The 13,621-nt window shown below is 44.0% G+C and overlaps 1 protein-coding gene across 3 annotated transcripts in view; it reads right to left on the reverse strand.

The window, feature by feature from the left end:
* FBXW11 (F-box and WD repeat domain containing 11) overlaps positions 1–13,621 on the reverse strand; it is a 102,282-nt gene that overhangs the window by 13,066 nt on the left and 75,595 nt on the right. For all 3 annotated transcript variants that reach the window (XM_082216392.1, XM_082216390.1, XM_082216391.1), the window contains 2 exons: positions 13,151–13,241; positions 144–281 (listed from right to left, as the gene is read on the reverse strand). In XM_082216392.1, the coding sequence (XP_082072518.1) occupies positions 144–281; positions 13,151–13,241 (229 nt within the window). The remainder of the gene's footprint in view (positions 1–143; positions 282–13,150; positions 13,242–13,621) is intronic.

Genomic DNA, 13,621 nt, shown 5'->3' on the forward strand with positions numbered 1-13,621 from the left:
AAGGGCTCAAGACTTCTTCAGGTTCAACCAAGCAATATTCTACTTTTGTGCAGCAATGAATCATAGAATTGTAGAGTTGGCAGACGTGAACAAATGATCTCACCAGAAACAAGACAAAAAGTAGTCAAGAAAGGCCTTTTTACCTTAATGGAGTTGTCCCTTAAGCCACTGATAATCTTCTCATCATCATACTGTAAACAGTAAACACCTTTACTGTTTTCAGAACGGCATTGAATTCTTTGCAAGTTGTGCCTTCCACATCGCCAGTTAGACTCTATAGTCTAAAAGAGACCACAAAAAGGGGGTGGGTGATGTAGAATCCCGACACGTTTTCATATCACACATGTTTAAGACTACGTTGCAATTCCATACCTACTTACCTGGAAGGAAGCCTCACTGAACATAATGGAACATGAGTAGACATGTCTATGAGTAGATAAGAAGAGGATTGTTCTCTAATTTATCCCAAGCCTTCCCTTAACCCCCCTCAGAGTTGTCATATCAGGTAGAAAGCAGCATCTGAGTTAATGAACATAGAATTCTGTGGCAAAAGACGATTCAGTCTGCAAACCCAGTTTGTCCAAAGGAAAACCACACGTCTACATGCAAGTCACTGCAGTGTGAGACACCTAAATGCCAGAATTAACCTGGAAAGAAGATTTATGTGTTCATTTGAACAGATTGGCTGTTACAGCAACCTGAGAGATAGGAGGGATTTTTAGATTGGGAATCCAAACCGGTCAGCTTTTGCCCAATCTCTAACTTGCAATATTAACAGTGGACTACCCTGCTGCTGCATGTTACGTTTTCAACCCAACTTGCACCATGAGGATTAAAAGCAGTGGATTTAATGGAAGGGTTGTCGTAAGCTACTCTCAGCCCAAACTTAGACCCTCTATTGAAGGTTAATTCCTCTGGGCAATGCCACAAGGCTGTTGCAAACCATTCAGAGCCCACCCTGAAATATTCAGTGTGGCACCATAGGCCTTCATGGTCACTGTCTCACAGCAAGAGTCTCTTTCAAACCTGAAATACTGAGACAGTGCACTGAATGTTCTTAGGCATTTGCATAATCAGGACTATTTTTTAAATGTGTCTGTTTTAAATAAAAACTGAGAAAGCGCACAGCTCTTCTTTTTGCTGCGATATTTTGGAGGGTGGCCAATCTTGGGTTATGCTAAAATCTTGAATTTCTCCCCCAATTTCTATAGGCAACTCTCACTTCCATTCCTAGGGACATTTTAAAATAATCTAGGGCTGTATTCAACACTGCAGCTAGGCTTGCACAAGAGACATCTGTGCACCCAACAAAACTTGCTTTTCTTTTCAAGTCCCCTTCACCCCCCATGTGCCTTCAAAATGAAGTCAAGGGGGTGTTGGGGAATGCTCCAGAGCAGATTTTGGGAGTGTGAGGGGCAGGGAAGAGGGGAAGTCCCACTGCACACGTGGAACTCTGCTTGCACAGTGTTTCACGCAACCCTTAGTATTTATTTATGCATCACCCATCCAATTTGCTGGGAGGTTCACACAGACACATAAATAATTCCAGGTGTGAACTATGAAATGGTTCTTTGTACCTTTTTTATATCTATGTGCCTCTTTTGTCATCCTCTTTTGCTCAATTCCCTGGGAGGGAGAAAGAGAAGGGGAATAATGGAGCACAATTCAATGGAGGAAGAGGCATAGAGAAATAACTGCCTCCTGTACTCCTTGTCTTGAGTCTTCACTAGCCTTTTCTGCCTGCCAAGTAATCAGTAGCATTTTGTTGTGCCGTGACCACATCTTCTTCATCAGTAACTTCCCACCAGACGGCTAATTCCTCTCTCTCCCCCAATTACCTGCTTTTCTTTTCCGTCTAACTCAATGTTTGGAGTCTTGGATTGTTTTGTGGGGTTTGCAACTCCCTACAGAGGTTTTCCATCCCACAAAAAAAGGGGTTTTGTAAACATTACAGTATCCCCTAAGCCTACTTATACCTCTCTCAGGTGGAGCAGTGGTGCAGTTTTAGCAACAAAAAAGATTTTAACTCCTCTCCAAACTTTGCAAATAGAGGGAATAGAGGTCAGAGCTTTCCAAACTGTGTGCGTCGACTGCAGTGTATAGATGTGTCTGTGAATTCTCCCTGCGCTCCTCCCAGGGCTGGAAAGGGGTTAGTTTAACCTCTGGCTTGCTAGTAAAACAGAATTACTGTGTCATGAAATGATGCATGTCTAAAAAGTGTGTCACCAACATGAAAAGTTTGGAAAGCTCTGCAGTAGATTATATATTTCCTAGTGTGGCAAACAGCCAAACAGCGTGGACATTTACTTTCCCTCGCATGGGGAAACACTGTTTTGCCCTGTAGCTAATCACCCATAATTCCAGATTGTGCTAACCTAACTTTGTCTTAAAACAAGGGACCTTGCATTGTTTTCTGCATGCGAACACATAGCCAAGGAGAAATCTGTACATTTCACAGTTGTTCCTCTTTGTCTACACCACTACAACTGGGTTGTACAAAAGGCACAGGAGTTGCATGACCACAAGTTCTGGACTGTACTCTTAGGTAGTATAAACACTCCCAGGAAATGCATTTATTATAAAATGGGAAACTTGATATAAACCTGTCTTTTCTCCCCTTCAAACAACTGATTGAAACATAGATTTAAAATAAATTCAGTCTATGTTGGATGGGCATAAGATAGTCCTGCAAGACTCAGGTTGTACTCAACACAGAAACCCAGTTGATTAGTATTAACTAGCTAATTCATATGGTTATACATATGTGCTTCAGTTGTTTACAGTTCCCCACAGTGGCCACGTGGGCACTTGAATCGGTCACATATTTTGGCATGCCACTGATTCTTGAGGTATTGCACATAAGCGCCTGTTCACCAAATAAAATACCAGTCAAAACAATTCTACCTAAGGGTTTAGGGAGAAATATGCTTTCCATTTTGTGCAATTTTCAGATTTTTAAAAAGCTCCTTTATAAAGTTACCAGAAGAAAATGTGGGCTGCAAATCAAAGCAACTGGAGCGTGTTATTCATCCTCGGGCCAGAGAGCTGTGAATCAGTAAGATCCATGCAGGTGCACAGTTTAATTCTATGAGTAGATGTGATTTCAGAGACACATTAATGTGGTGTTGCTACTGTGGGAAAATATTTTGTATTTTTGAGAATTTGTAAAATCCCCTTTGCCGTGTCAGTTGCCAGTATACTGGGAAAGTAGCCACAATACACAAAAAGTATACAGCTGCACAGAAATTGGCAGGAGTAGAAACATATGCGACTACAAAGCAGAAGGATTCGAGAGAACTAAATATAGCTGAGTGGGTGGGCCCTTTGAGGACCATCAGGAAAAGGCCCTGCTGAATGCAGCCCTCTGTAACCCAGGCACATTGGAGGCTGCGGGTATGAAACATATTTCTAATATATGCAGATCTGATGTAGGCATAACAGGCCAATCACAAAACCAAGAACCAGGAGCACCTAACACTTTCATTTTGCCGTACTTGTGACTGATGCCTTGTGATGCCTCATGGATTGTTTCAACAAACTCTAATTGAGGACTGTACAGATAGAATCCTGATGCCTGGCCTTTAGCAGGAGTTATTAAGTATTAAGTCATCTTTTATTATTAACAGGAGTTATTTAAGTATTTTTATATTATATATATATATTATATCATTCATATATATATATATATATATATATATATATATATATATATATATGCTTTCGTAGATTTTCACGGGTACAGGAATGCAGGTTTTGGTGTCTTCGGGTGTCTTCCCGTGTAATTCTCTTACACGGGAAGACACCCGAAGACACCAAAACCTGCATATATATATATATATATATATATATATATATATATATATATGCTTTCGTAGATTTTCACGGGTACAGGAATGCAGGTTTTGGTGTCTTCGGGTGTCTTCCCGTGTAAGAGTCGGGGTGTCTGTGCGACGTTTCGACGAGGTCTCACTCGTCATCTTCAGGCTGGTGCTTTCGGCTTCTTGTTACTGGAACAGAGCAGAGTCTGGTGTTTGAGTTCCTATAAATACTGTTGAGGGGTGTGGTGTATAGCCTCCAACGTTCTGGGCAGAGAGGAAGTTCCTAGATTAGTGTGCCTTTTCTTCTTTTGTTCCTTAATTACTTGAGGGATATCTTGGGTGATTTCATGAGTGATATTCTGAATACCACTGGGTGGGTCATTAAGTGTAGATTAGTTGCTAAAGCTTTCGTGTCTTGACCTCTTGAGCTTGTGAAGAGTTTTTCTGAGAAGATGGCTGTGCTGCATTTAGTTGTGCTCTGGCTTGGCTTCGTGTATAGGGGCGAGTTGTGGTTTTGTGCCTTATGCCAGCCAGATCTGTGTAGGGATTGCAGGGGGGTGCAGCATCCGGAGGTGCCACTATAGTTTGGCTACTGGATGGAGTCTGTAATATGTCTGTGGAGAGGGTCTGGGTTTGGGTCTGGTGTGGTTGATTGGTGACGGCGTTCTGTGTGCCTCTGGTTCTGGTGTCGGTTTTTGTGGGGAGGGCTAATTTCCAGATGTCTGGCAGGCGGGACGTGTCGTCACGCTTGTTCATGTTGTGAGGGTGTTTCTCTATCTCGATGGCTTCCATGATTATTCTCTTGTGGTGATGTTCCATGTTAAAGAGCAATTTGGAATCTGCAAAATTAATTTCGTGTCCTGTTTCTTTCATGTGTTGGAAAAGAGAGGAAGTTTTTTCTTCTTTTTTGACGGCATTCTTGTGTTCTGCGATACGTGCATTTATTCGTCTGTTTGTTTGTCCAATGTACGTGGCTGGGCAGACTTTGCAGGGTATTTCATAGACCCCTTGGTTTTCCAGCTGGATTTTGTCTTTTGGGTTTCTGAGGATATTGGCTATTTTTTGGTTGGTGCAGAAGGCTGTTTTGATATTGTGTTTATGGAGGATTTTGCTGATTTTGTCTGTAGTGCCCTTGATATAAGGAAGGAGGGCCATGCCATTGTTTTCTTCTGTGTCTTGGTTTTTGGGGGGTGTTTCTTTTTGGATTAGCTTCGTAACCCTGTTTTTCTGGTATCCATTGGCGATTAACACATTTGAGAGATTCTGTAACTCAGTTGTCAAGTGGTCTTTGTCAGCCAGGCGTTTGGTTCTGGAGATGAGAGTCTTGGCTACGGAGTTTATTTGTGCAGGGTGGTGGTGTGATTGTGCATGTAAGTAGCGGTTGGTGTGTGTTTTTTTCGGTAGATAGTGTGTCCTAGGGAGCCATCAGGTTTTTTGTAGATTAGGACGTCAAGAAAGGGGAGTTGGTTGTTGTCTTCTATTTCCATAGTGAATTGTATTTTGGGGTGTAGGCTGTTGAGATGTGTGAGGAAGCTATCTAGTTTTTCTTTCCCGTGTGGCCAAATTACAAAGGTGTCGTCAACATATCTGAGCCAAAGTTTGGGTTTGTGTTCTGACTTGTCTAAAGCATTGGTTTCAAAGTGTTCCATGTACAAATTTGCGATGACCGGTGAGAGGGGTGATCCCATAGGTGCTCCTTCTATCTGTTTGTATCTTTGTCCATTGTGGATGAAGTACGTGTTGGTTAGGCAGTGGTTGGTCAGGTCCAGGATGTATTTGGGGGGGTTGTATTTGTTTTGAATGGCTGTCAAGGCTTCATTAATGGGCATATATATATATATATATATATATGGGCATATATATATATGGGCATTAATGGGCATATATATATATATATATATATATATATATATATATATATATATATATATATATATATATATATGCAGGTTTTGGTGTCTTCGGGTGTCTTCCCGTGTAAGAGTCGGGGTGTCTGTGCGACGTTTCGACGAGGTCTCACTCGTCATCTTCAGGCTGGTGCTTTCGGCTTCTTGTTACCCCCCCCAACAGTATTTATAGGAACTCAAACACCAGATTCTGCTCTGTTCCAGTAACAAGAAGCCGAAAGCACCAGCCTGAAGATGACGAGTGAGACCTCGTCGAAACGTCGCACAGACACCCCGACTCTTACACGGGAAGACACCCGAAGACACCAAAACCTGCATTCCTGTACCCGTGAAAATCTACGAAAGCATATATATATATATATATATATATATATATATATATATATATATAATACATATTTATATATTTTATATATATTATATATTTATACATTTTATATATATTTTATATAATATTATATATATATATATGTTAATATATATATTAACAGGAGTTATTTAAGTATCTTTAGCAGGAGTTATTAAGTATTAAGTTATTAAGTATTAAGTCATCTTCTTGCTGAAATGGCGAAGCTCTGGTCTCATTCCAAGGCTCTAGGGTGCGATCTATGAAGACCTAAATGGCGTTGGCCCTAGGGAGCACCTTTTCCCACATGAGTCTTCCCCTCTCGTTAAGATGTGCATCAAGATTTCTGCATCCTCTATATTGAAAATGGCAGAATTGTGGAGGGAAATTATGCAAAGTTTGCAGACTTTATAGGGGTTATGGAATCCAGCTTTTCTTAGTACAGAATTTGAGCTGCCTGACTGCTTATTTTATTTATTTCAGTATTGAATGCATGCAGTCCTAGCATCAGCTACGGAAAATGACCTTGGATGGTCTTTCCAATTTATCAGCCTTGTAATTTACAGCTGCCTTCAGGAGTCTAGGGCCACTGCTGTACTATGTACTGCTGTACTATGTTCTGTACTGCCATACTATGACAATTACAAGTGGTTTTTTGTTTTTTTTTAAGGCTTCTAGCCAGACATGTAATTCTTACTAAAGTGGGAAGTCTGCATGTCTGGACCATACTGTTTCAGTGCAATTGAGGGTTAATATGACATCATGCTATTACCAACAAAACAAATCAAAGCCCTCCATAGAGAAACAAGCATATTAAGCTAAAGAGAAATCCAGCCTAACCTTATCTTTGATATTCTCACTTTCTTCACTGAGCTTGTTTTTTGTATGGACAAATGATCAAGTCATATGTGCCTGTCCTGCCGTTGGTGAGTGGTGTCACCCAGACAACAGATTTACTAAATCAGAGGGGAGAACTAATCCTTAAAGCTATTGACATCAGCCTAGAAGTAAATGATGCCTGCAACATTCTGCAACATTCCTAGCACCATACTACATAAAGAGCATACAGCCATAGAAACTGCATGAGTGGCTCTCAATCTTCGTTCTAAGCCTTAATAGTTACTGTCACTTAGATTAGAAGGAAGAATGAGAGGAGAAGGAATAACAATCTCCGTAACGCAAGGCAGCACTAAGGAGGCTGCATGTGTACAGCTCTTAACTTTCATTTTTGGTCCCTGCCCTAGATAGCACCTGAAACAGCTCCACAGCAACTATAAGAGTGTCTGTGGTGGCGGTGGTGAAAGGAGGAGGAACTCTGAGGGCAGGTAGGGCAGAGATTCTCCAACCAAGTGTTCACAGGGCTGCAATTCCATTTTAGTCTACTTATTCTGAGGAAGCATATTGCTCATTGTGTTATCTTTCCAGCATGGCTGGAAATACCGTATTTTTCACTCTATAAGACGCACCAGACCACAAGACGCACCTAGTTTTTGGAGGAGGAAAACAAGAAAAAAAATATTCTGAATCTCAGAAGCCAGAACAGCAAGAGGGATCGCTGCGCAGTGAAAGCAGCAATCCTTCTTGCTGTTCTGGCTTCTGGGATAGCTGCGCAGCCTGCATCTGCTCCATAAGACGCACACACACTTTCCCTTACTTTTTAGGAGGGAAAAAGTGAGTCTTCTAGAGCAAAAAATACGATATATTGAAAATCAAGCAACAGATGTGCCCAGAAGTCCTTGTAGTGAATAATGCTTCAATATCTTGGTCACTTCTGGATGGATATATATCCATTTTTCTATCTTGTCTCGGTGGACGGAGGGAATGTAGGTGGATATTTTAACTCTCCTTTCCTTGGGTCCAATAGGTGGAATCTTTTTAATAGTCTGGCCACATTCTTCATCCCCACTTCAAAATCTTGCAGGGGAGGGGAGAGACAGGGAGCTTCCATATGTCACAAGACAGGAGAGCAAAAATAGTGTTTGTAACTGCTCATGAGGAATAAATTATATCTGTACTAATTCTAAAGGAATAATGAAGAATTTGGCCCAGCATCATGGATAATATGGAAAAGGCCCAGGGATTTAGAATTGGGAGATCAACAGTACACCTGGCAATCTGCCTATTAACACAGTCTGCTAATAAGAGTCAAATTGTACTACAATATTTTGGGACTGTGTCCAAGCACATGATTAACTGAACCAAGTCAGATTTCCACAAAAACAAGTTTTGCATACCTAAATAAAATTTCCTGGGAAGAACCCAAAAGTAGTCTTCCCTTTAAGGGAGTTCCTAAAACAGTTAAATCTGGCAGGTCAGCACAATGGATCCAGGCAGTACCAGAAGTTATTGGACCACCCTGAATGCAAGAAAGCCTCTTCATAAAACTATTGCCCTCAACTGCCTGCCACTGTGGAAGCAGAGAAACCATTTACCTATTTCCAATAATCACCCCCTCCAATACACAATGGAATGTTGTGCGTTTTAGGCACAACACTGTGTTCTTATAAGACTTTTGCAGGGGATTAAACACACACTGATGTCAAGTCTGCAATGTCACTTGCCAACTCCTATTTGCAACTGCATATATTTTTGGCCCCAAATTTAAAGAGGGGTCAAAAAGGCCAGGTTACAAAGCTGCTATGCATAATTCCTCACTGCCATTGAGTCTAACAGTTTCCTTTTAAACTGAATCAGTGCACTGATGTAGCTAATCACAATAAATTAAACAGTTTCCCGGTCACATTAGTAGCAAGAAAAATTATGTGCCTCAGATCTCTGTGTCCCCCTAGTAATAGCTGCTCCACGGCAGTGTAATTTTTGCTCCTTGGTGATCTGTTGACGTCCAAGCCTAAGCATCTTTTGAAAAACTTTCTTTTTGTTAGCTTCTAGCAGCAGGAGGGGAGAGGCTAGGAAAGGTTCTTAGCATTTTTCATGTCTGATTTACTTCTATTAACATCTTTAAAATGAATGGGTGACCCCAACCTTTTGGAAACTGTGCAGGTTGCAAATTTAAACAAATAAAAAAAGATTGACTGCTGGGAAATAACAGAAATAATAAAATTATTTGTACCTTAATGCCAATTTTTTTACCGTAACCACTAAATAGTAAGGCTGGGCGATATCAGCTTTTCAACATCATGGTGTATCGCTGGCCAAACATTGCGGTTTGGCTATACAGTGGTGCCTCGCAAGACGAAATTAATTAGTTCCGCAAGTCTCTTCGTCTTGCGGTTTTTTCGTCTTGCGATGCACGGTTTCCCATAGGAATGCATTGAAAATCAATTAATGCGTTCCTAGGGAAACCGCCTTCAGACCAGGTCTGGGGACAGTCTGTCCCCGGACCTCTTCTGAAGGCTGGGGGGGGGGGACAAGGGCTTTTCTTCCCACCCCCAGCATTTTAAAAAACCCTGGGACAGCGGAGGACTTCTCCGCTGTCCGGGGCGATCTTAAAATGCTGGCGGGCGGCATTTTAAAATCGTCCCGGACAGCGGAGGACTTCTCCGCTGTCCGGGGCGATTTAAAAGCCCCTGGGAAGGCAGGCAGGGGGGACAAAGACTTTCGCCCCCTGTCCGCCTTCAGAAGGTCTCCCCGCCCCCCCTCCCCACTTCGGAACAGCTTTCCGAAGTGGGGCGGCTGGGGCAGGCGTCCCCGCCCCCCCTCCCCACTTCGGAACAGCTTTCCGAAGTGGGGCGGCTGGGGCAGGCGTCCCCGCCCCCCCTCCCCACTTCGGAACAGCTTTCCGAAGTGGGGCGGCTGGGGCAGGCGTCCCCGCCCCCCCGCCCCACTTCGGAACAGCTTTCCGAAGTGGGGCGGCTGGGGCAGGCGTCCCCGCCCCCCCCCGCACCACTTCGGAACAGCTTTCTGAAGTGGGGCGGCTGGGGCAGGCGTCCCCGCCCCCCCCCGCACCACTTCGGAACAGCTTTCCGAAGTGGGGCGGCTGGGGCAGGCGTCCCCGCCCCCCCCTCCCCACTTTGGAACAGCTTTCCGAAGTGGGGCGGCTGGGGCAGGCGTCCCCGCCCCCCCTCCCCACTTTGGAACAGCTTTCCGAAGTGGGGCGGCTGGGGCAGGCGTCCCCGCCCCCCCCGCACCACTTCGAGACACGGGGAGATTTTAAAATGCTGGGGTTCGGCAGCGCTTCGCTCCCGACCCCCAGCATTTTAAAACCTTCCCGGGACACGGGGAGATTTTAAAATGCTGGGGTTCGGCAGCGCTTCGCTCCCGACCCCCAGCATTTTAAAACCTCCCCGGGACACGGGGAGATTTTAAAATGCTGGGGGTCGGCAGCGCTTCGCTCCCGACCCCCAGCATTTTAAAACCTTCCTGGGACAGGGGGAGATTTTAAAATGCTGGGGGTCGGCAGCTAACGCTTCGCTCCCGACCCCCAGCATTTTAAAATCTCCCCGGGACAGAGACTTCTCTGCTGTCCCTTGGAGATTTTAAAATGCTGGGAGTCGGCAGCGAACGCTTCGCTCCCGCCCGCCAGCATTTTAAGATCGCCCGGGGCAGGCGGGGGGGAAGGCAGGCGGGGGGAGCAAAGACTTTTGCCCCCCGCCGGCCTTCAGAAGAGGTCCTCTTCTGAAGGCCGGCTGTGGGCGAAAGTCTTTGCTCCCGACGGCCAGCATTTCCCTATGGGCTTTCGTCTTGCGATGCAAGCCCATAGGGAAATTCGTCTTGCGAAGCGCCTCCAAAACAGAAAACCCTTTCGTCTTGCGGGTTTTCCGTCTTGCGAGGCATTCGTCTTGCGGGGTACTACTGTATAAATGTGTTCTTTTGTGGGGGGGGGGCTATTGGGTTGTTGCTTTTACTTTTATTTTGTGGTTTTATATCTTGATTTTATTCTGTGAACCGCCCTGAGACCCCAGCTATGGGGCACTATATAAATTCAATCAATCTATTATTATTATTATTGTTGTTGTTGTTTATTATTGTTGTTGTTGTTGTTGTTGTTGTTGTTACTACAATGTTGGAAAAAAGGTGTCTTGCCCTCTGCTCGTGAGACACTGGGTAAAACTGCCCCAGCTGTCACCTTGAGAGATGAGGGGGTTTCACCCAGGCGCTTGCAGGCTGGGACGATGCAACTTCTTTGCACAGCTCAGCTGGGGGTCAAGAAGGTTCCCCCTCCCCAGCTGAGACATTTGCATTTCATGCAAGCGGGCGAAACATTGGGGTTCCTTTAACTGCTTGCTGCGGGGAGCGGCAACCACGCTCCCCTCAGCTGAGCAGATTCAGGGAGCCCGCACCCTGCTGGAGCCAGCGCCGACTGCTCAACATAGCTGTCAACCTTCCCTTTTTTTGCAGGAAACTCCCTTATTCCAGCGCCGTTTCCCACTGTTTCCCACTGCTATCCCGGATTGTTAGATATCCCGTAGACTGTCCCCGGGACAGGTGAGGCTGCTGGATCCCTTATTTTCAAATCTGAAAGTTGACAGCTATGCTGCTTGACTGAGGCAAGGGCAGCTGCACGCACCTCAGTCAAGCAGTTTCAAGATGCACAGGGAGGCACAAGCTGTATCAGCGCCTCGCTGATACAGTTTGTTTTTCCCTCTGCCTCGTATGAGGCAGAGTGCGATGGCAGTTGCACTCAGCGATATATTGCTGTTGAAACTTCCGCCGCTCCTGAGTCCCTCTGCTACCACTGCCTGCTGGAAGAAGGAACTGTTGACTTCCTCCTGTGGACGCTGCTGGCAAAGGGACTCAAGAATGGTGGCGGTTTCACCAGTGATATATACTGCTGAGTTAAGCCAACATTGAGGTCTGCTTCTCATACCGGTCCTGGGCGATATATCGCCCAGGCCTACTAAAAAGCTATAAATACTCTCCTTTTACTCATAAACAAAGATCTCTGAAGAGACCATTCCCTTCAAATAAGAAATCAAATCCTCTAAATTTAGCAATTCTTTTTCCTGGGGGAGAGAAATCAAACGGTCCCCCGGAACGGATTACGTTAGAAAACCGAGGTACCACTGTGTGACTATTCTGTGTGTTGGCAGGGTACAGAAATGTTCTTTCTACTGAAATCTGGGAGCACAACATGCTGAAACGTTACAGGCTGCATTATTCAGTCAATCATTATCAGAACCTTGTCTTTAATTAATTTAATTTGTAAGTTGTAATGTAATGTTCACTTATACTATATAAATTTATTTATTTATTATAGCTGGGTAAGTAACAAAGAGCAGAGGTTGCCAATCATTTTTTCCCTCCCGCCCCTGCAATTTAAGCACCCATTTGGAATGGGCGAAAAAGAATAAACCTCCTCTCCCAGTTTTTGAACCACTGCCCTCTCCCTTGCTTTCACCACCAGAAAAGCACAAAGCACAAAGGTTAGATAGAATAGAAATTCTCATGATCTTAAAGCTTTGAGACCTCTGTACTCCAATTATCATCAGGCTTGCGATATGCTATTAGAAAGAAACCCCTAAGGAGAAATTTGATGATCTAAACTTATATTACTAATATTTTTATTTTTTTAAAGCAGAAATAGTTACTTGGCCCTATTTTAGTGACAGGGCAGGATTAGTGGCTAAGCTAAATTCTCCTGTGCTCTATTTGAGTAATTGTAACTGAGTAAAGAGATTTGCAAATATTGGAAGCTTTGCTCTGTTCAGCTTTCGGTAAGGCCAAGAGTCCTGATCCTCTGGGCACAGAAATGCTGACGTATACACCAAACTCAGCGAGAACAAAAGAACGCACACATGGATCTTTTGCCTCTGCTGTAATAAATGGAGTGGCCACCATCTGCAGACCAGCTCCATGTGCACAGAAAACCTGGATCAGAATACAATAGCTTCTTCCCCTGCAACTCAGTAAGTTATTGTGAGTTTATCACATCAACTTACTTGCTCTGCTTTGATACTTTCACATTTCTCAATTCCTTACTTTACGGTAACACTTCTTAAATCCACAATTCTTTAAATCCACGGCTGCTCGTTCTCATAATTCTTTTTTTTAAATACGTCTACCGAAGATCCTCATAACACTGAAACACATTTCTAAAAAGCATGGCAAAAGAATGAAGTTTCATGAAAACGCAGGCTTCAAACTCAGTACAGTTTAAAACAAGGTTTTCGAAAACATACCTCTATATCTTGTATTATCTTTGGGTACAGTGACCTGTAAAATGAATTAGGAGGGCCATCTGTGGGTCTGTTTTTAAACAGGTACTGATCCCTATAATAATAAAAAAGAGAGAGGTGAAATTTCGCGTTTAGAAACAACAAGCCTCGCAAAATGCACTAAGGTAAAAGGCAAGAGCAGCTCTAGTCCTTAGACGCCTACTTGACAAGCCAACTGTTGCTATGGCAAGAACAAACCACGAGCGGAGGATGTCCAGTTATATTTGCCCATCTTTTCTTATGCCCCACCAACCCACAACCCTGCTCATCACCTGAGTTGGGGGTGAGTACGTACAACTGCAGTGACATGGCTAAGGATGGGCCTGCACAGCTCTTGCATACCTCCTGTTTTTGCTTTTCCTATAGTAGCAGAGCAGCCGGACCCACCTCAACTTCCTGAGCAAGACCAAAGGGCAGGAGTCACCCAACAAACCC

Source organism: Podarcis vaucheri (genome assembly GCF_965113315.1).
Source record: "Podarcis vaucheri genome assembly, chromosome: 3".
NCBI lineage: Eukaryota > Metazoa > Chordata > Lepidosauria > Squamata > Lacertidae > Podarcis > Podarcis vaucheri.